The 19,734-nt window shown below is 44.7% G+C and overlaps 1 protein-coding gene across 1 annotated transcript in view; it reads right to left on the bottom strand.

The window, feature by feature from the left end:
* Positions 1-19,734, bottom strand: part of B4GALT4 (beta-1,4-galactosyltransferase 4) — a 30,575-nt gene continuing 10,841 nt past the window's right edge. Inside the window, exons 2-7 of the mRNA XM_046001523.1 lie at positions 18,282-18,695; positions 14,964-15,196; positions 11,822-12,009; positions 6,029-6,151; positions 4,006-4,110; positions 1-882 (exon numbers count right to left, since the gene is read on the bottom strand). Of these exons, the coding sequence (XP_045857479.1) occupies positions 750-882; positions 4,006-4,110; positions 6,029-6,151; positions 11,822-12,009; positions 14,964-15,196; positions 18,282-18,534 (1,035 nt within the window). The 5' untranslated portion in view covers positions 18,535-18,695 and the 3' untranslated portion in view covers positions 1-749. The remainder of the gene's footprint in view (positions 883-4,005; positions 4,111-6,028; positions 6,152-11,821; positions 12,010-14,963; positions 15,197-18,281; positions 18,696-19,734) is intronic.

Genomic DNA, 19,734 nt, shown 5'->3' with positions numbered 1-19,734 from the left:
GATCTATGACTAGTTAATAGGTGATTTGTAAACTGCTAATTCATATCCTGCATGTACAAAATCATTTTACAAAAATACTTTAAAAAGTAGTAGATAACGTATGTCCCGCTGGGCGATTCCTGGGAGGCGTTATGTGGGCAGGGGACGCTCGCCACAGACCAGCAGCAGCAGCGGCCACTCCTCCGACACTGGCCTCCCACGCCATTTGTGCCTAAGTTCACAGCATCTTGATTCTTCACCTTTCTCCTCTCTTCTGGGGCCTTCTTCTCACCTGGGACCCAACTCTTCTCAGAGGACCACGCAGGATAAATGAGTAAACAGATAGACTTCGTACCTTGCTACCTCAGATGAGAACAATTCCGGTTCTCTGGACCACTCAGCAATCCTATTTCCTGTGGGCTTTTCTGATCCCATCATGGATCACTTCAAACTTAAATTTCCTTCAGTCCAAGTTTTCAAGTAGACTTCATGGTATCCCTTGAGCAATCTTTGCAGACTCAGCCCTTCACATATGTGTATTACAGTCTTTAATAACCCCCAGGAGCAAACCAACCAAGAAATCTGTCTTCTTACAACTGTTCTACAGTCCCTGTTACTTGGAATTCTGCTAAGAAAATACAAAAAGGAAAAATTCAGCTCAGTCATTAGCTGTGACCAGTTCTTAATGTGTGCTACTAGGGAAAGTCTCTAGTCCAAAATTATTGCAATAAAATATCCAGTTCTTCCAAACGTCACAAGAAGATCCAGGGTCATGCACCAGACCAGAAATCCACTGTGATGTTGGTATACAAAGGATTATAATCCACAGAGAGTAATTTGTAAATACAACTAGTCAACCCATCTGTTCTCCAGACTTGTGATACCTGATGTAAGAGCTTCATCCTAAAGATAAAAAGAACAATGTAAATGGTAATGCAAGAATTTAACATGTATTTCTATTGCTTTTTGCCTTGTCCCCAAATTTGACAAAATCATCTTTGTAAATTATTGCACCTGCTGTGTTTCCTACTGCAAAAAGTTCATTTTCCCCATCTAAAGTAACGGACACCAATGATAACCGTGTGGTCGTGTGTCAGATCCCATGTTAAGACCCTAGGGACCAATGCACCGAGTCTACAGGACAGAAGGACACACAGGTAACACTGACGAACGTGATACGGGCCAGCCACTGCTAAGAGGCCCTCTGCTAAGCTTCAGGGTATCTAGGAATCCTCCCATGTTGTTGTCTGTAGGCAGGAGGGTACACAGCTTTCCTAAGAGTCTCTAACAAAGTCAGAATATATGCAGAGGACGATGAATAAAGCGGCACCTGACTTCATGAGGGAGTCTACGGACGGGTGCACAGAAAGGACGTATGACCGAGGCTTAGAAGAGGAGAAAGGTGAGGGAAAGGACAAGCAGGCAGGAACACCACCCTGTGCAAGATGCAGAGACATGCAAAGTAGCAGGCTGCATTTCATGGAGCAGCAGCAATTGCATGGCTGAAGCCCCCGGGTGCCGGGAGTGGAGCAGGAAGTGAGCTGAATTGGTCTCCGGGAACTCTGGATGAAAAGCAATACATTCCGGTTACAGCATCAATGTGGTCAGAGATCAGAAACACAATGTGGAACTCCATAGGGTCAGAGAAAACTAATACAGTATGATTTCATGTATATAAAATTGGAAAACATAAAAAACTAAACAATCTTTTGTAGAGGGACACACACCTATGGGAAAACAACAACAACAAAGAAACAGCAGAAGTAACTCTCATTATCACAAGTATTTATCACAAAAATTCAGGAAAAAATGACCTTTTAGGGTAGGAGGAGGAAATGGGATTGGGGAGGTTACACGGGTAACAAACATATATTGGGTTGGGGGTGGTGGTCAGGCCTGGGTGGCTCAGTCGGTTAAGCATCTGCCTTTGGTTCAGGTCATGATCTCAGGGTCCTAGGATTGAGTCCTCCATCAGGCTCCCCGCTCAGCAGAAAGCCTGCTTCTCTTTCTCCCTTTGCCTGATGCACTGCCTACTTGTGCTCTCTATCTCTCTGTCAAATAAATAAATAAAAATACTTTTAAAAAATAAATAAATTGGGTGGAGGACACTACACTGTTCGTTGCATCAAGAATCTTCACACTTTTCAAATAATTTTAAGTATTCTTTCAGATCTATTCCATAATAATTATTTTTCTTAATTTAAAAGAAAAAAATGCACCCCTATAGACAAGCTCTAGAAAGACACATGGAAAACGAAAGTTTATTGTTAAAGTCACAGATTCTAAAAAAAAGGGCTAAGAGCCTTTTTAATATTGTTTTAAAATATAAACTCTAACAAAGCCCTATGATATTTTAATACTGTTTTAAAATGTAGATTCCAACAAAAGGGCTAAAAGCACTTTAATATAGTTTTAAAATTTAGAAGAAAAAATCAGAACAAAGAACTGTAGATTCTTCAACTATTGTCCCAAAAAGAAATGGCTCATCTGCCAGGATTCTTCGGTGAAAGGGCCAATTCCTGGAGCATGAGAAGTACAGGATAAGCCTAGAACAGCTCATCACACAGGAGCACAGGAAAGGGAGCTCTCAAAACTGTCTATTTATGTCAAAGGATCAAGGAGTCAGCTCAAAAAAGATGGCCACTCGCCAAAGATGAGGCAAACCGGGCATTGAAAAGAATATTAACTACATCCTGAAGGATGCTGGGGAAGAGCAACTCATCATTTTGAAAACTGAAAAATCGGTACTGATTCTTCCCCTTCACTCTGCCTTTTCTGTGAAAACCAAACCCTGGTGTACTCAAACAGATGAAGAAGGGAAGTCCTTCTTTGCAGAAAAATCTATCTAATCAATGCAGAAGCCATGACAGAATATCAGAATTTTGCAATCCTAATTAAATAATAAGTTTATGCAATGAGCACCAATGGCTGCTAAGATCATTGGGTGCCAATGGGGAACCTGGACGGGGCTGACAACACTTAAAACCCAGAGATCAACGCTAGTATCACAAAGACCTGACCAGACATTCCGTCTTCCTGTGGTGATAAAAGAGGAGCTATGTGGCCCCATCGGTGAAGTTCTTGCCCTGAAATAGCACTGAATTCCATTCAAGTCTCCAGGATCCAACTTGCAGTTTACAAGGGAATTTAGAAGTCAGAGGCACATGTGAAGTTTTACTGCTGGGATGCCATTCACAAGATCCACAAGGTAGCAAATTCCAAAATTCCATCTGACAAATGACCTGGTTTGTTCAACAAATAAAATGCAAGGGCAAAAAAGTAGGGGAGAGGTAATCTGCAGATTAAGAGATTTCAGAGAGATTGGCGCCTGGGTGGCTCAGTGGGTTAGGCCTCTGCCTTCGGCTCGGGTCACGATCTCAGGGTCCTGGGATCGAGTCCTGCATCCGGCTTTCTGCTCAGCAGGGAGCCTGCTTCCCTCTCTCTTTCTGCCTGACTCTCTGCCTACTTGTGATCTCTCTCTGTCAAATAAATAAATTAAAAAAAAAACAAAACAAAAAGATTTCAGAGAGATCATCCAAATGCGCTGTGTGGACCTTGTCTAGATCCTGATCTGAATGAACCAACCATTAAGGGGGAAAAAAATTTTATGAGATAATCAGGGAAATCCAAACACTGATATTTGATGATCTTGAGGAAGTATTGTTAATCTTATTGTAGGTGTGATAATGCTACAGTGGTTCTTTAAGACTTCTTATACTGAAGGATGTACACTGAAGTATTTACACATAAAATGCTGTGATATTTGATTTGCTTTTAAAAATCTAGTGGGGGAGGAGAAGAAGGTTGGAAAAGGAAGAGAGAATATGAGTTGGTAACTACTGAAGCTAAGTATGTGGTATGGGAAGGTTCAATATACCATTCCCTCTACTTTTGTGTCTGTTCAAAATAACCTTAATAAAAAGCTTTGAACAAAATAAACGGACTCATCTGATCGGATTCAGTAGAGTCCTTATCAACAAAAGACACTAACCAGGTGCCTGACAGGCATTGAATGCAGGAACTTACCGTTCTATATTCACCTCATTGCCTCTGTCTCTAGTGTGGAAGATCATGGTATATTTACCCACTTCAGGCATTGGCCGGATTATTTTCATTCTATGAAGCTCAACCCTAGAAGAATAGCAGATTTTTTTTTTTAAAGTCTATCCTACTTATCTATCACCAGGCACTTAACAAAAATCATTTACAAAATTTACACATATGCACACATACACAGTCACACAGAGTTTGATCACTAGGATTAAAAAAAAAAAGACTTCTTGTGATTCTGGGCCTCAGGCAGTAAAGTCCATAAAGAATCACATTTAACATCTACTACTGGGATACAAAGGAGATGTGTCAATTTATAGTTTGTCATTTTCCAAAACACCTGAGAAAGTACCCATTCTAATTTTTTTAAAACATCATAACAAATAGGAGAATCCAGTCTCTCTGGATGCCTAACTTACTTAGTGTTTCCTTTCTTAGCAAAGAAAGTAATGACCATTTAAGGTCCCAGGCTTATAAGCCAACAAACGCAGGTATAAATCTAGAATTTGTTTTTTACAATCTGGGTAAGTCAGTTCATGATTCCGGGTCTCAACTGCTTCTCTGTAAAACGGCAATGGTGTTACAGGGGTGTTATGACGGGCCCAAATCAAACAGTCTCCACGGAACACGCTTTGCAAACAGTAATGTGATACAGAAGTGCAAAGAAGGCTGGTGCCCGTTGTCTGGGTGAGAAAATTAATGTTTAGTAAATAAATCTTAGCCAACTTTTAGGTTCAAATCATTGGTGTTTATTCATAACATTAGTCAAGAACCACTCTGGAGGTCAGGATGTTTTCCTCAAATGAAAGCAAAACTGGGGTCTCCCCTCTACCTTGCAGCTGAGGAGGATCAAGAAGATAGTAAAGTTACATGAAATGTGCAAAAGTCTATTACGCATCCCATCTGGACAGTGAAGCGGATCTGGGGAACATGGTGGATACTGTTTATCTCTAGTCCTTGCTACTCTTGCCCTGAAAACCATCAGGTGCCCTCTGTCTACTTCATAAGCCAAGGCTATACAGGCTGCTGATGGGCTGGGCCATAAAGTCCTGTTGCCCATCCCTAAGGCTATTCCTACGGAGCCTTTCGTGAGGGAAACCCATTCTCTCCTGCCAGAAACATTCCAGAGGCTCTCAGCCTAGTCATGGAAACAAGACCAACATGGAACCATGGTTTCTTCATACTAAAGCTATGGAAAGTTTCTGGCAGTCACTCATCTATTAATTCAGAACCCCAGCTAAGAAATTTCCTTTCTAAGAGGCAACAGTAGGAGGAAGGGGGGTCTCCTAACAGCCCTAAAGGCCTTTCATTATTAGTCTGAAGACACTAGCCTCAGGCTCTTGTATACTTAATTTGGGGAGCTAGCGATACCCATAACTATCTAATCACAACACCCAAGACAAGGGGGTGGGTGAGCTAAGAGAAGAGGTCAGACATGCTCCCTTGAGCCCCCCAGAGCAGAAAGTAGTCCAAGAAAATCTGAGGGTGAGGCCAGCAGGTGCTCCAGGTGCATGGGGCTGGCTAAGGCCTAAGCACGAAAGGACATCTTGGCCTGAGCCTGGGGGTGCCACTCTTCACAAGCTGTTGGCACTCTCTGCTCTGGAAATGGAGAACTGTGCCAGGATTCCCTTAGGTCTGGGGAAAAGCATGGCTTACAACAGGCTCTCTGGCTATTTCCCTCAAATTACAGTTTGGCAGAATCTTGGACTCTGTCTCAGGAAGTAATACCCACCAGCAAGTCTAGAAACCTCCACCAACATTTCTAACACTCCTAAACACTCCGAGGAGCCAAAAACAAACGACCCTCCATCATTTCTGAACTGCCAGTGGCAAACAGCAATGTGGGCCAGGCTGCCCTCCCCTACCCCCGATTTACGCCCGATTCTGCGGCCTCATGGCCTCCCGGACAGGCATCTATAGGAACTCTCTGTAAACGTAGGTTTCTAGAGCCACCAGTGATAGCAGAGCCCCGTGAAGGGGACCTGCCCCTGTTGTTCACCTGAGTCTGAGGTCATCGTCTTCGCCTCCCCATCCCCAGTAGTTGTTAGAGAATCCATTCACCTTGAAAAATTGCTCTCTGCTGAGGGCAGTGACACCCCCAAAATATCCGCTGTAACGTAACCTGGAGCAGAAGAGAGGAGAAATAACAGTAACATTAGCACAAGGCCTTTTTGTTCTCCACACACTCTTCAGAAGTCTCTCGTGTCAGGGCTAGCATCCTAGGAACACGCTGAAGACCACACATTTTCATCCATCCACTCCTTCTTGACCTCCACCTCCCAGCGTTCCTGACCTTCATGCCGGCCCTTCTTTCCTCTGCCTAAATAAATGCTCCCATCTGCTCACTAAGCAAAGTGCTCGCCTCCTGTTACTGAATGTTTGTGCGCAGAGGTCTACAGAGGTACCTGTAAACACGCACAACAACATCAGAGCTGAATGACAGATTTCACCTCATGCGCCAAACCAGTAAGGAGTGATGGTGGCCAAGGGCACTGGGTCAGGAAGGATCCTGAGGCTGCCTCCAGGTTCAGCATGAATGAATGCCCTAATGAATATACTAGTTTTTCACTTTTACTTTTTTTGGCTGGGTGGGGTGGAGAGGAGACAGCTCCTATACACACTTTGTGTGCAAACTCCACTTCTGTGCATGCAAAGTTCCATCTCCAAGTCCTGGAGAAGCCAATGCACCTCAGCCATCTTGAGGTTTCTGGCTTGGGCTACAAGACAGAGGATACAGGTTTTCAACAGAAATAGAGTGTATGGAACAGTAAGAGGAAGACAGTAGATTATGTTTTGGGTAAGCTGAATTTGAATTTGAGATACCCCTGGTGCTTTTGCTAGTGGACAAAAGGATATAGGATCCAAGTCCAAAAGAGAAGAGTGGCTACAGATACGGCTTTGGAACTAAGATGTCCAGAGGTGGTGGGTGAAGCTATAGGAGCAGGAGAAATTGTCTAAAGACTACACAGTAGGTAAGAGGAGGAGAGTGCAAGGGCAGAGTTGTGCAGTAAGAAAAAGGGGACGGGGAAGAGACCAGGAGTAACAGGGCAGACAGCATCTCCCAGTCATATGGGTTTCTGATGGATGACTGGTGGACAAATGAGCAAACCTGAGCAAAAAGACAACATGTGAATATAACACTGTAACAAGGGGCGCCTGGGTAGCTCAGTGGGTTAAAGCCTCTGCCTTCGGCTCAGGTCATGATCCCAGAGTCCTGGGATCGAGCCCCGCATCGGGGTCTCTACTCCGCAGGGAGCCTGCTTCCTCCTCTCTCTCTGCCTGCCTCTCTGCCTAGTTGTGATTTCTCTCTGTCAAATAAATAAAATATTAAAAAAATAATTAAAAAAATAACACTGTAACAATCCAGAAATGCAAAGGTAGGCACCTTGCCAACGTGGATGTTACTGAATAAAAAGATACAAACATATGGAGGATTTCTAATCTGCATTAAATTCAGTTCAAAGAAATAAATAAATAAATAAATAAATAAATTCAGTTCAAAGTGTGCCAGGACCAATTAAATATTTCTGTTTTCCCAGATAAGAAAAACCAAAAGGAAAGATCAATAAGCACATAGACAGACACTAGCTATGGAGCAGGCGTGAGTCTCAAAGGCCAATCTGTCGTTCAGCTGTTGGCCTCTGTGTTCTGAGTATAAACGGGGAGGGTCTGCTTAACCCACAATGGAAATAGATTTACTTCTAACCCCTCAATCTAAAATCCTAGAAAATGGTATCACAACAACTTAAAATAAGCAACAGGAATAAAGTGCTCAGAAGGCAGCTGTTACTGGCTAAGACACAAGCCGCTGTGACTTGTTGCCATGGCTGCCAGCCTCTGACTGGGAAGGTATTCTTTTTTTTTTTTTTTTTGAAGATTTTATTTATTTATTATTTATTTATTTGGCGGGGGTAGGGGGGAGAGATAGCAAGAGAGAGAATGATCAAGAAGGAGAGGGAGAAGCAGGCTCCCCAATGAGCAGGGACCCCGCTGCGGGGGATCATGACCTGAGCCGAAGGCCCACGTTTAACGGACTGAGCCACCCGGGCACCCCTGGGAAGGCATCCTCAAGGCCCTGCAGACCAGCAGCTTCATCAGGACACTGAGGAACAGCACTGCCCAGACACAGTCTGCCAGGCACCCATGATGGGTCACCAGGAGCAAACAACCATGACTAACCTGACCGTGATTAAGTAACCACCAGCCACTGTGTGCAAGACAGTGAGCTAGACACAGGAACAGCGGGGCCCTGCCCTGATAGAGCTTCCAGTCTAACACAAGACACTAGGGTCATCAGGGTCCTGAGGAAGGTGATGCCATGCGGCAGCGGCAGGTGGGCCTGCGAGGGTTCAACAGGTAGGAACATGGGGAAATCCTATGGCCAGAACACCACGAGGATGAGTGAACAGAGAGAGAGACAAACACGGGCTGTCTGGAAGCACCCGGAGAGCCAGGTAGCCGCAGTGGGAGGCAAACAAGGACACCAGCCTGAAAGAAGGGTGAGGAACTTTCAGTTTCTCAGCCGTTTCCTAAATGGCAAATGTCTACGTGTTTGTCGATCCTGCTTTTGGGTTTTCTTTTTATAGGGAAAAGCATAACCACTTAACTGGCCCAGAAGTTTTATTTATTTTTAAAGGGCTGTAAGGCCCAAAGGTGGGGAAAATATAGGCCTAAAATAAGAGCAGCGTCCTTGCACAAAGTAGTCAGGTACCAAAACAATTCTTGGCAGTCAAATCTGCGGCAGGCTGGTCCAAGGCCTCATCACTGATCCGCAGTCAGTGAGATAAACAAGATTTATGTCTGGCCTCATCAGAGTCTGAGACAGTGGGGGCAGGTTCCTGTAAGTTCTTTCCTCTGTGTGTGGGTGAAGTGAAAACTTTTCTTGCGTTTCTCATCACACTCATGAGGCAGCCGTTGCAAAGATTAAATCATGTGTTTCAAGCTCTGTGACCCAGTAGAACACAGTGGCCAAGAGAGCAGACATTTAGCTGCCTGTAACCCCACCTGTCCTCTGGCCTGCAACAAGAGGGATTTTGCCCAAAATAGCAAAGGTAAGGAGTAGGGGAGGGGGGTAAGGGCAACTCCTCCATTACTTGGGCCACACAGGATGAGGTGGTTTACACGATACATACGATAAAGTAGAAAAATAGAAATGACAAACAACCGGGACCAGAGAAGAAGTTAAAACAGAATTGAAGATTAAAACAGGAAATATATTAGAACTCTGATCTACATATAAGATTTTTTTCAGCTTCTAGAAGAACGCCATGGCTTTGGTTCAGAGCTGCCTACGTCCAGATCAAAAGAGAAGACACACTCAATCACCTGATTCATATTAAGAAAACCCTGCCAGTTACTCAAAGAACAGAAAGGCTTTCTGATATCTAGTTACAAAGGAAATGTCTGGCCAGTGACGGTAGCGAATCAAATACCAAGATTCACGCAGGGGCTGTTTTTAGAGTGAGCAACATCTGATGAAACTGCTGACTGTGGCAACTGAAGTTTTACTCAAAATTTCCAGCAGGAGGGGCGCCTGGGTGGCTCAGTGGGTTAAAGCCTCTGCCTTCGGCTCAGGTCATGATCCCAGGGTCCTGGGATCGAGCCCCGCATCGGGCTCTCTGCTTGGCAGGGAGCCTGCTTCCTCCTCTCTCTCTGCCTGCCTCTCTGCCTACTTGTGATCTCTGTCAAATAAATAAAATCTTTAAAAAATAAAATAAATAAATAAATAAATAAATAAATAAAAATTTCCAGCAGGAGACCCAAGAACTCAGTTTCTTGTGGTCCAGGTGCATTTAAAAAAAAAAAAATCTAGAATCCCAATAAAAATCCTTTAAACAATCCTGTGTATCTGCACTCTAAAAATAAGCAACAACAAAACAATCCTGTGTGGTTGTAATCTCTCGACACAAATGTGTAGAAAGAACTGGGCCACAGGAAGTTATCTATGGAAGGTCCAAAGTACAGGTGTTCTGTGTTATACATGGTGATGATCTTACTAATTTTATGTAGACTGTTGACATGCTTCTGAAAGCACCCGATATAATAGGCTGCTTTCTTTCATGCACAAGTGGCTCAAGGAGACCGAAAACAAAATCTCCAGGTAAGGATCATGATAAAATTCCTCAAGGGAAAAACTCCTGCAATTCTCTTACAAGCATGGCATCTCCTCTCTCAGCTTCTCCCCTCTGCCTTGCTCCACCCGATACACTGAAGGCCAGCTGCACTGAGCTCCTCGGCTCATTCTTCAGCTGTATCCAGGTATCAGAAAGCCCCTCAGTCCCCTCCATTAGAAATTCAAATTCCCATTGTCGCACACAATGAAGGGGCCACATTCCCTGGGGAAGAGCTTTAAACCCTTCCATAGGTGTTTCTTTAAAGACCTTGTGAGCTCACCCACTGTAGTTTGTTCTAGGTATTTGTTTCTATCCCACAGTTCACATGGGGACTCTGTTTGAAGTCAGCACCTAAGGCAAAAATTACTTGCGATATTACTCTTAGAAATCTCTTAGAGTCCAAAGTGACCTACACAATTTGAGCAGCATGGAAACTCAGATTAAGTGCGTTATCAAGGGATTTCGTGGTTTCCATCTCATGCTCCCTTCCCGGAGTAGACAGTGGTGCAATCTCCTGGGTTATAATTGCATAATTCTCTCCCTGCCTCCTCCTCTCTCCCCATCATGACCAACTGTTTACAGCTGGATTGGCAGAAATGCACAACCAATGCATCTCCATGGCAATTGGTGTCCCCCACACCAGCGTGCCACAGCGAGCTCTCTGAGGGCAGGCACCAGCCTTATTCAAACTGGGCTCATGGCCCCCAGCACAGTAAGCACCACAGACATGAGCACACTGGAATGGCAGGGCCTGGGGCAAGCAGACCAGGAAACATGCACACACATAAGCAAACATACAGTTTCATTTATGGAGAATTTTTTTGGTCATCATTTCTTCTTGGTTGTGCTTGAATAGGAACTGGTATGAAGTAAGATGAAGAACAGCTAAGCCTCTGCTGGAAGACAGGGGGCAGAAGTAAAGACAGGAATGATGGGACCTGTGGTGTCTGGGTGGCTCAGTTGATTAAGACTCTGCCTTCAGCTCAGGTCATGATCCCAGGGTCATGGGATCGAATCCCACATGGGGCTGCTTGCTCATCGGGGAGCCTGCTTCTCTCTCTCTCTGCCTGCTGCTCCCCCTGCTTGTGCTCACTATCTGTCAAAGAAATAAATGAATCTTGTCCCAAAGAAGAAAAATGCGACCTAAGCAATTCTCACAGTGGCTTTGAGAGTCAGGAGTTTGTCCTGGGAGTCCTGGCCCTTGAACAGACTAGTCTGTGGCCATGCCCCTCCCCGTTACCCCTCAGAACCCTGGGAAGATGCCACAGTCTGAAAAAGAAACGTCACAGTCTCACAACAGAGGCCTAAAAGTTGAGGTAAGGGACACACTCTTGTCGCCTCCTGGGAGGGAAGTCAGGGATAGCCACGCAAGTAACTTGACTGGTACTCAGCATGGACTTCCTGGCAAAAGTTCCACGACAGGGTGCTGTGGGTGGAGCTGGCTGTGATTTGCAATGCTTGGATAGCCTTCCCTCTCCTGTTCTTTCCCTGCTGTTTTTCATCCTCTGCCAAGACCCTTGTGATTCCTGTTCTGAACTTAAGTGATGGGTCATGAATCATTTTTCCTATTCCTCGTTTTCCTGCGACAGTCCGGACGCGATGTCCCACACAGCCCTGATGACGACAGAGCGAGCTTCTCGGCCCGAGCAAGCCATGGGCAGTGCCGCCTTCCCGCTTACCTGTACCCTGTGCTGTTCCTGCCGACCACCAGATGCTTGGGCTGCTCCTCACATTTATAGAGGTTCAAGTCGTTCTCGGGCACCAGGTCCACGTCGTGGAATATAAAGCAGTCCCAATGTTCATCCTTGAGAGCTTCTAGATAGCCCACATTCAAGAGTTTGGCTCGATTAAACTTTTTACTTCCAGCCTACAGATGCAGAAATTAAAACTTGGAAAGCGGAAGAGATAAAGGTTTCACACTGTGCCCCTCTCCAGCTCTGAGGCAGGAGCTGGAATTATTTTTCCCAAGTAAAGATCTGATGTAGTAGCAATAAAGACCATTTGTTTTTTTTTTTTTTAAAGATTTTATGTATTTATTTGACAGAGAGAGATCACAAGTAGGCAGAGAGGCAGACAGAGAGAGAGAGGAGGAAGCAGGCTCCCTGCCGAGCAGAGAGCCCGATGTGGGACTCGATCCCAGGACCCTGAGATCATGACCCGAGCCGAAGGCAGCAGCTTGAACCACTGAGCCACCCAGGCGCCCCCTTTTTTTTTTTTTTTTTGCATTTTTTCATATATACTTATATCCCCAAAGTGACAAACATGCCTTGAAGTAGAGAATTGTTGTTGAATGGGTACATAGTTTCAGTTTTGCAAGGTGAGAAATGTTTAGAGACTGGTTACATGATAATGGGAATATACTTCACACCATTCAACTATATACTTAAAAATAGTTAAGATGCACTTTTAGTGACTATGAACCAGAGCAAGATCCTGGCAGGGCTGAAGACATAGGATCTCATCGTTCTCCCAGCCCACTGACCTTGCCCTGAAGCCCCTCACTAAAATCATCTGATCGGGAGGGGAAAAAAAGTTAAGATACTAAATTTTATGTATATTTCATAGTTTTAAAAAAGGACATGGTTGGGCGCCTGGGTGGCTCAGTGGGTTAAGCCGCTGCCTTCGGCTCAGGTCATGATCTCGGGGTCCTGGGATCAAGTCCCACATAGGGCTCTCTGCTCAGCAGGGAGCCTGCTTCCCTCTCTCTCTCTCTCTGCCTGCCTCTCTATCTATTTGTGATCTGTCTCTGTCAAATAATGTTAAAAAAAAAAAAAAAAAAAAAAAAGGACATGGTTTTAAACTACAAATAAAAATAACTCAAAAAAAATTTTAAAACACACATTTATTTATTCCACATAAAAGTATAAACCTTTTTTATACACAAGTCATGCCAATTAGTATCACTGCTTTACTAAGTTCTGGCTGATCCCAATATAACCATATGTTAACAAATTTACACTAAGCTTCCAAGAGACGTTGCTTACCAGAAAAGACCAAGAAATCTGGAGCTATAAACAGAGGTTATCGCTAGTATTTCTAAGCTACTTAGAAGTTTCTTGGAATCACTGTAAGAGAAGCCTGTTTTAATCCTTAATTGCAGAAGGTAATCCTCGGGGCACCTGGGTGGCTCAGTCAGTTGTGTCAGTCTCTTGATTTTGGCCCAGGTCATGATGTCAAGATCCTGGGATCAAGCCACATGTGGACCCCTGAGGTGAGCCTGCTTGACCCTCTCCCTTTACTTCCCACCCCCCAGCTTGCTCTCACTCTCTCTCTCCTTCTCAAATAAAAAAAAAAAAAAAAAAGGCAATCCTCACAGTGACCTCATAGAAGGGATTCATCACTGGGTAAGAAGAGAATACAATTCAAACAGCAATATGAACAAAGCTATAGTATGAAGAAGATTTTACAGGATTAATTTTCTCATGGCTGTGTGGATCATAATCCTTAAGAATAAATTCCACTTTAATAAATGGTTTATCATAAAGAAAATACAGGCAGTTCTCCAAAGTGACTAAAGTATTTTCCTGAAAAGAGTAACATCAAGCAGACATATTTTTCTAGTCACAAATATACTGTACACCGGGGGTTGCTGTCCTGCGTAAGACCTGAGAATGAACAACGGTGTTAAAAAGAAAAATAATTATGGGGCGCCTGGGTGGCTCAGTCAGTTAAGTGTCCAACTACTGGCGTCAGCTCAGGTCATGATCTCAGGGTCCTGAGATTGAATCTGACTTCAGGCTCTGTGTTCAGCAAGGGATGTGCTGGAGATTCTCTTTCTCCTCCACCCCCTCTCTACCTACCTCCCATGTGTGAGCTCGCTCTCCTCTCTCAAATAAATAAATAAAATCTTTTTAAAAAATTGTAATCCACTAATAGTAAAATTTTGTTTCAAATCCTAAAAAATGGTCTCATTATATATGCACATTGATTTCAAGAGCTCCCATTTACTTTAAAGTATATATTGCAAAATTATATCCTCTGACTTGTCAAAGGTTTCCTAAAACAAATACAACCAGTTATAAAACATTAAATATGTAGTGAATGATTTTGCTTACACTTTTGGCATTTGTGAGGTTTTGAAGGGAATTATTTGAATGGTGTGGGACAATGTGGGAAAGCTAGAAATGGGTATTTAAGTTGATGCTTCTTATTTCAATAAACATTAATACCAAATACAGGCATCTTCATCGGCCTCTCTACTTAGAGCTAAATTCTTCAAAAGCACCCTAGCTTATCACTTACTGTGCTCCTACTGAATCATGCTTCTGGAAGCCAAATAAGGGAGTCAAGAAAGTGAAAACTAAACATATCTGTTTTATATAATAAAAGTTATAGGCAGAAAGATGGAGACAGTTATAGAACCCCAGGGCTATTAACACAGTAATATGTCAGATCCTCTGCCTAGATCCCCACTGATTAGCCATGCTCAATAATGAAAAACAATTCCAACATCTCATCGCGTAGTATATAGCAAAGGCAGGAGGAAATATAAGGCAAATCTCCAGGGAAAATCTTCGGACAGACATTGGCCAACATGGAAGGGCTCACACACAAAAAACGAAACGAGACAAAACACCACTAAACAAAACAGACTTCCTCCAGAGGTTCATTTAAGAAGCAGTAAAATTTCCCAGAATTTAGTCTGATTATTCCACACTCAGAGACAAGAATTTCCCTTACTCCTTTCATGGAACAGTGAGGTAGGAGACCTGTTCTTTGATGAGTTTGTCGCTCCTTTTACCCAAGAGACACAAATGGCCAAGTCCCTCAGTCTCATCCCAGAGAGAGGAGGATGGGGGGAGGGCAGACCAGACCACTCACCTGGTGGATGACGTAGATGCCATAGTCCAGCTGCTGTCTCTGCAGGAAGGGGTGAAGGTGTTCGAGCAGGTACATCAGGTGTTTCTCTCTGTTCCGGTGAGGAATGAGGATGGCGACCCGCTGTGAGGCCTTACATTCCTCAGGGTGATGCCGGCCTCTGTGCACTTGGGGATTTTTTGCCGCCACCTCCTCCAGAGTGAGGTCTGGTTTGAAAACGAGCTTGTTCGGGCCCTCTGCAGTAGAAACAGAACACAGGAAGTAACTGTGGCTATCTCATCAAGGGCTGATAGGGGTAACATGAGCACTTACATAATGCACTTAGAACACTATCTGGCCACACCGTGAGGACCAGAGGAGTGCTGGCTTTTATTATTATTACTTTAAAGGCTTGTTTGGTCATGAACTGTAACCAGAGTCATGTGATCCAGGTTCCCAGCTGCAAAAGGAAGTAAATGACACATAAGAGCATTCTCTTGTGGCTGGGTAACTGACTCTGGGTCTGCGACTCATCCATGAGGGGGAGATGGCATTCTGTCCCCGCGGCTCTGGTAAAAAGCAGAGGTCAGGGCTAGACTAAGTAACTTCAAATTGCTCAAATCCTTGTTTCCTTCTCAAAATTCCAAAGGAGGGTAAAGTCCCTTACAAATCAGGACCACTCCATGGAATCAAGCTCATGGGCAAGGCCATTCTCCCACTCTGTCCCAGAGCTCCAGGAAGCTATCCTAGTTCACTGAAGGTAAAACCACGAAAGGAAACAGCAACCAGCCTCATGCCTCACCCAACAGTAGCATGTAGGCACAACACCCTAACTCTCCCCCGGGCCATGGTAGCAGATGCTCTCCAACACCGAATTTGCCCAGTGAGTCTGGACACAACCTGAGTGGATGAAAGCCAAGGCCATGCATAGTAACCAACCTTGTGCAAGGCTTTACAGATTAGGCCAAAGCCACTGGCCCTCATCCTCAATCTGAATCAACAGTGAATACTGGCTGGTGCGAGAGGAGGCAGAACTCCGGTCAGAGAACTCAGCCGTGCATTGTTGAAACTCCATATACACCGCTCAGGCTGTAACATCTCAAGACGCTGGCATGTTGTGCACTCCTCTCTGGAGCACGGCAGTCACCGGCCCTCCCAATATGTGAGCTCCCATGCCTTGCTCTGTGGGACCACCCCTGCCTGGCCATGGCTGCTTAGACGAGGCGCCAGGGTCCGTGAAGCAGTTCAAAGGCTCAGCCCAGCAGCACTAAGGGCAAATAACTGCTTCCAGCCACCTAGAGAGACTAACTGGCCCATAAGGAAGAACCTTTCCTGAAGGTGTGAGGCACAGAGCTGGCAGGCAGTGATGCCTGAAAAGCCACCAGTAGGAAAATGAGTTGCATGGGGACACCTGGGTGGCTCAGTCAGTTAAGCCGATGCCTTCGGCTCAGGTCATGATCCCAGGGTCTTGGGACTGAGTCCTGGAGCTCCTTGCTCGGCAGGGAACCTGCTTCTCTCTCTGCCCCTGCTCCTCTCTCTGCCTCTGCTCCTCCCCCTGCTTGTGTGCGCTCGCGCTCTCTCTCTCTCTCTCTCTTTCTGACAAATAAATAAATAAATAAATAAAATCTTAAAAAAAAAAAAAAAAGAAAGAAAGAAAAGAAAAGGAGTTGTGTGAAAGGCAAGCCACCAGAGCTGCTGGGAGGGGATGGTGTTGAGAAGGCTTCCTATGTGGCCTGTGAACAAATCTACCCTCTGAGTGAACCTAAGCCTCCATTCTTGGCCCCTGAAAGAGCCCCCTGCAGCAGGTCTGATACCAACTTAGTCCCCTTGCTCACTTTCTCCCTGTCTTAACTTTGTAGGTGCCCTAATCTCCTACAGGGCCTGCTTCTGCTCCCTCTATCGGTCTCCCCGTCCTGCACATGGCATCTTCTCAAATTCTGTCCCTTCTTGGTCCATCTTAATTCATCACTACTTTAGTCACCCTCTCAATCCAGGTACTTCCTCCATACTGGGTCACTGCCCATCTCTTTTTAGGAACACTTTTATTGTTTAAATATGTTGTGAGAATTTTGAACAAGGGAGAAAACATAGTCAGATCTGCCTTTTAACAACTCGTTCTCCCGTTTGAACTTGTATCACTTGTGAGCAGAATAATTTCGCTCACAACATGATCAGGACCCCATGATCAGAAATAATATTTTGGCTTTTCCACGACTGAGTTAAAGGGAAGCAGTATGCCAACAGGAACATGGTACAAGACTGTGATGCAGTTAGGAAAGAAGGTCTGCAGGTGTTCTGAAGCTAAGAGCAAGAAGCCACCCCACAGAGGGCTGCTTTCGTGTACGGACTTCTCTGAGAGAAGTCATCTAAATTGGATTTTTGATGAGCAAAGAGAAATCCACCAGGCAGTCATAGATTGAGAAAAGGCATTCTGGAAAGAGGAAACAATTTAAGGCTCGGAGGAGTATCTGGAGAACTACAAGCACTTTGACAGCTGGAGAATCAGAGGCCTCATAGAATCTCTGTGGGTTATTTCTAATATCTCTGTGGAGTTTTCCCTCTCTAATCAACGTGTTCAATAAAACCAGCTTGCTGTTAATTTAGGCAAGACACCAAGGGGAATCAGAACGTTATGAAAGAAAGAAAGAAAGAAAGAAAGAAAGAAAGAAAGAAAGAAAGACTAAAGACAACCATGAAAAACCCACTCGGTCTTTCCCTTGACTCTATACTTTTGGCCAAGGGAATGTTAACAGATGTGACAGGAGTGGATTTCTCCACCTGTGCTCTGCGGATGCCAGGAAAAGGACAGACCCAGGCTAGCTCATTGGTCCCAGGAGGAGAATGTGAGACCCATGGAGCAGAGCCACCAGCCTAGATCAACAGACCCCCAGTTCATCTGGCAGACTTGTAAACTAAATACAGTCCATTGACATGTGGGTCTGAGGCTCCAGGGGCTTGGTAGTAAAACTGGCATATTCATATAATGGAAGATGGCATGCACACAGCACTATGGATACACCTCACACACGTGATGCTGAACAGAAGCCAGACACAGGAGAGACTACAGTGCATGTTTCTGATGATGTAAAGTTTAAAAAACAGGAAAATGTCTGGTGTTGGAACCTTGAAGTAAGTAAGGGTCACGACTGAAAGAAGCATGAGAATTTTCAGGGTTCTAGAGGATTCCATTTCTTAATTTACATACCTATCTTACATGTAGGTTCATTTTGTGAAACTTCACCAAGCTGCACACTGCTGATTTTTGTGTTTTTCTGGATAAATGTTATTTTAACAAAAAAGTCTACACAGCACTTGTAAAAAAGAAAACACGAAAAGCCTTACTGAGGTGTGGAGACACAGAAGGGCAGTCATCCAAGTCTGCTTTTTTCACAGAGTCTTCCTTGGTCAGAGTTTCTTCCTTCCCCCAAACCAGGACCTTGTTGAAATTAGCCATGAAGTCCTTTGCTTTAGGAATGTCTTGAATAGCCCCCACAAAGTAGTTACTGGTGGCCCACCCAACCACAGTCAGGCACAGGAGAAAAAGCAACAGTAACCGGACTTTGTAGGAGAGGTGGAAAGTCAGCAGGTAGCCCATGTCTGTTATACTGTGAGCAGTATGATCTCTGTCCGCTTCACTGCAGGCGGGAAGCTTCAAGCTCCACTTTCCCAAGCCGATGGCAAACCTGGAAACCACCAGGTTGTCCTGGAAACAAACAGGACGCCCGCTTTTGCTCAGTAGTTCTGTTACAGCAGCCTCTGAAAGGCAATCACAAAGACATGTTGTTTCACATGGAAATCCTATCCTCAATGATACACACCAGCAGAGACTGAAAACCTATCCCCAGTGAGTCTTGACTAACAATAATGGGGAACGCTCCAACGGGGGCTCGGAGGTCAGAAAATCAGAGATTTCAGGGCTAGAGGTTTCCGACCATCTATATATCCCAGGAATTCTCTCCAGGTTACCACCCAGGCTATCTGTCTCCCAAGAAGAAAGGCGTTTCCAGATGTTACATAAGAGGCGAAGGTAAAGAAGAGACCGTGAATGCCTCCTCAGCTCTGAGGGGGGCACAGCCCAAAATACTGCCCCCCCCCAATTTTTTCTTCAATGGCCCCTTCCTAGCACAACTTTAAGATAAGGTTGACAGGGATGTCTGGGTGGCTCAGTCAGTTAAGCCTCTGCCTTCGGCCCAGGTCGTGATCCCAGGGCACCAGGATCCAGCCCCGAATCCGGCTACACTCTCAGCAGGGAACCAGATTCTCCCTCTCCGTCCACCATTTCCCTTGCTTGTGCTCTCTCTCTCTCGCTCTCTCTCTGACAAACAAATAAAATCTTAAAAAAAGAAAAAAGAAGACAAGGTTAATAACATGTAAAATCTTATATTTTGACCCAAAGAGAAAATAAGGAAAAAGACAAAAGCTCTTCTCTGTGACAGCTAGAAAAACTTGTTCCTCATCGACAGGCAATAAAAATCAAGGCTGTTTCAGCTATAAATGTTATATTCACAACGAGGCACTGGCACAGGGCACATCCCAACAGGTTGGGGGTGAGGGCAACAAACGTTAAGAGGATGTTGACACAGGGGCTCGTAATCCGTATGACTAACAGGCAGACTACAGTGCAGTGTTTATGATAAGGGGTTTGAATTTAGACAGAAACGACAGTTCCACCGCATATCAGCCATGACACCGCAAGCCCATCACTTAACTGAGCCTTAGTCTCCTCACCTGTAAAATGGGGATAAAAACAGTACTTCCCTGGAGAGGTTATGGTGAGACTGAATGATCTCATGTA

Source organism: Meles meles, chromosome 4 (assembly GCF_922984935.1).
Source record: "Meles meles chromosome 4, mMelMel3.1 paternal haplotype, whole genome shotgun sequence".
Classification (NCBI taxonomy): Eukaryota; Metazoa; Chordata; class Mammalia; order Carnivora; family Mustelidae; genus Meles; species Meles meles.
This window is presented reverse-complemented; position numbering and strand designations above follow the sequence as displayed.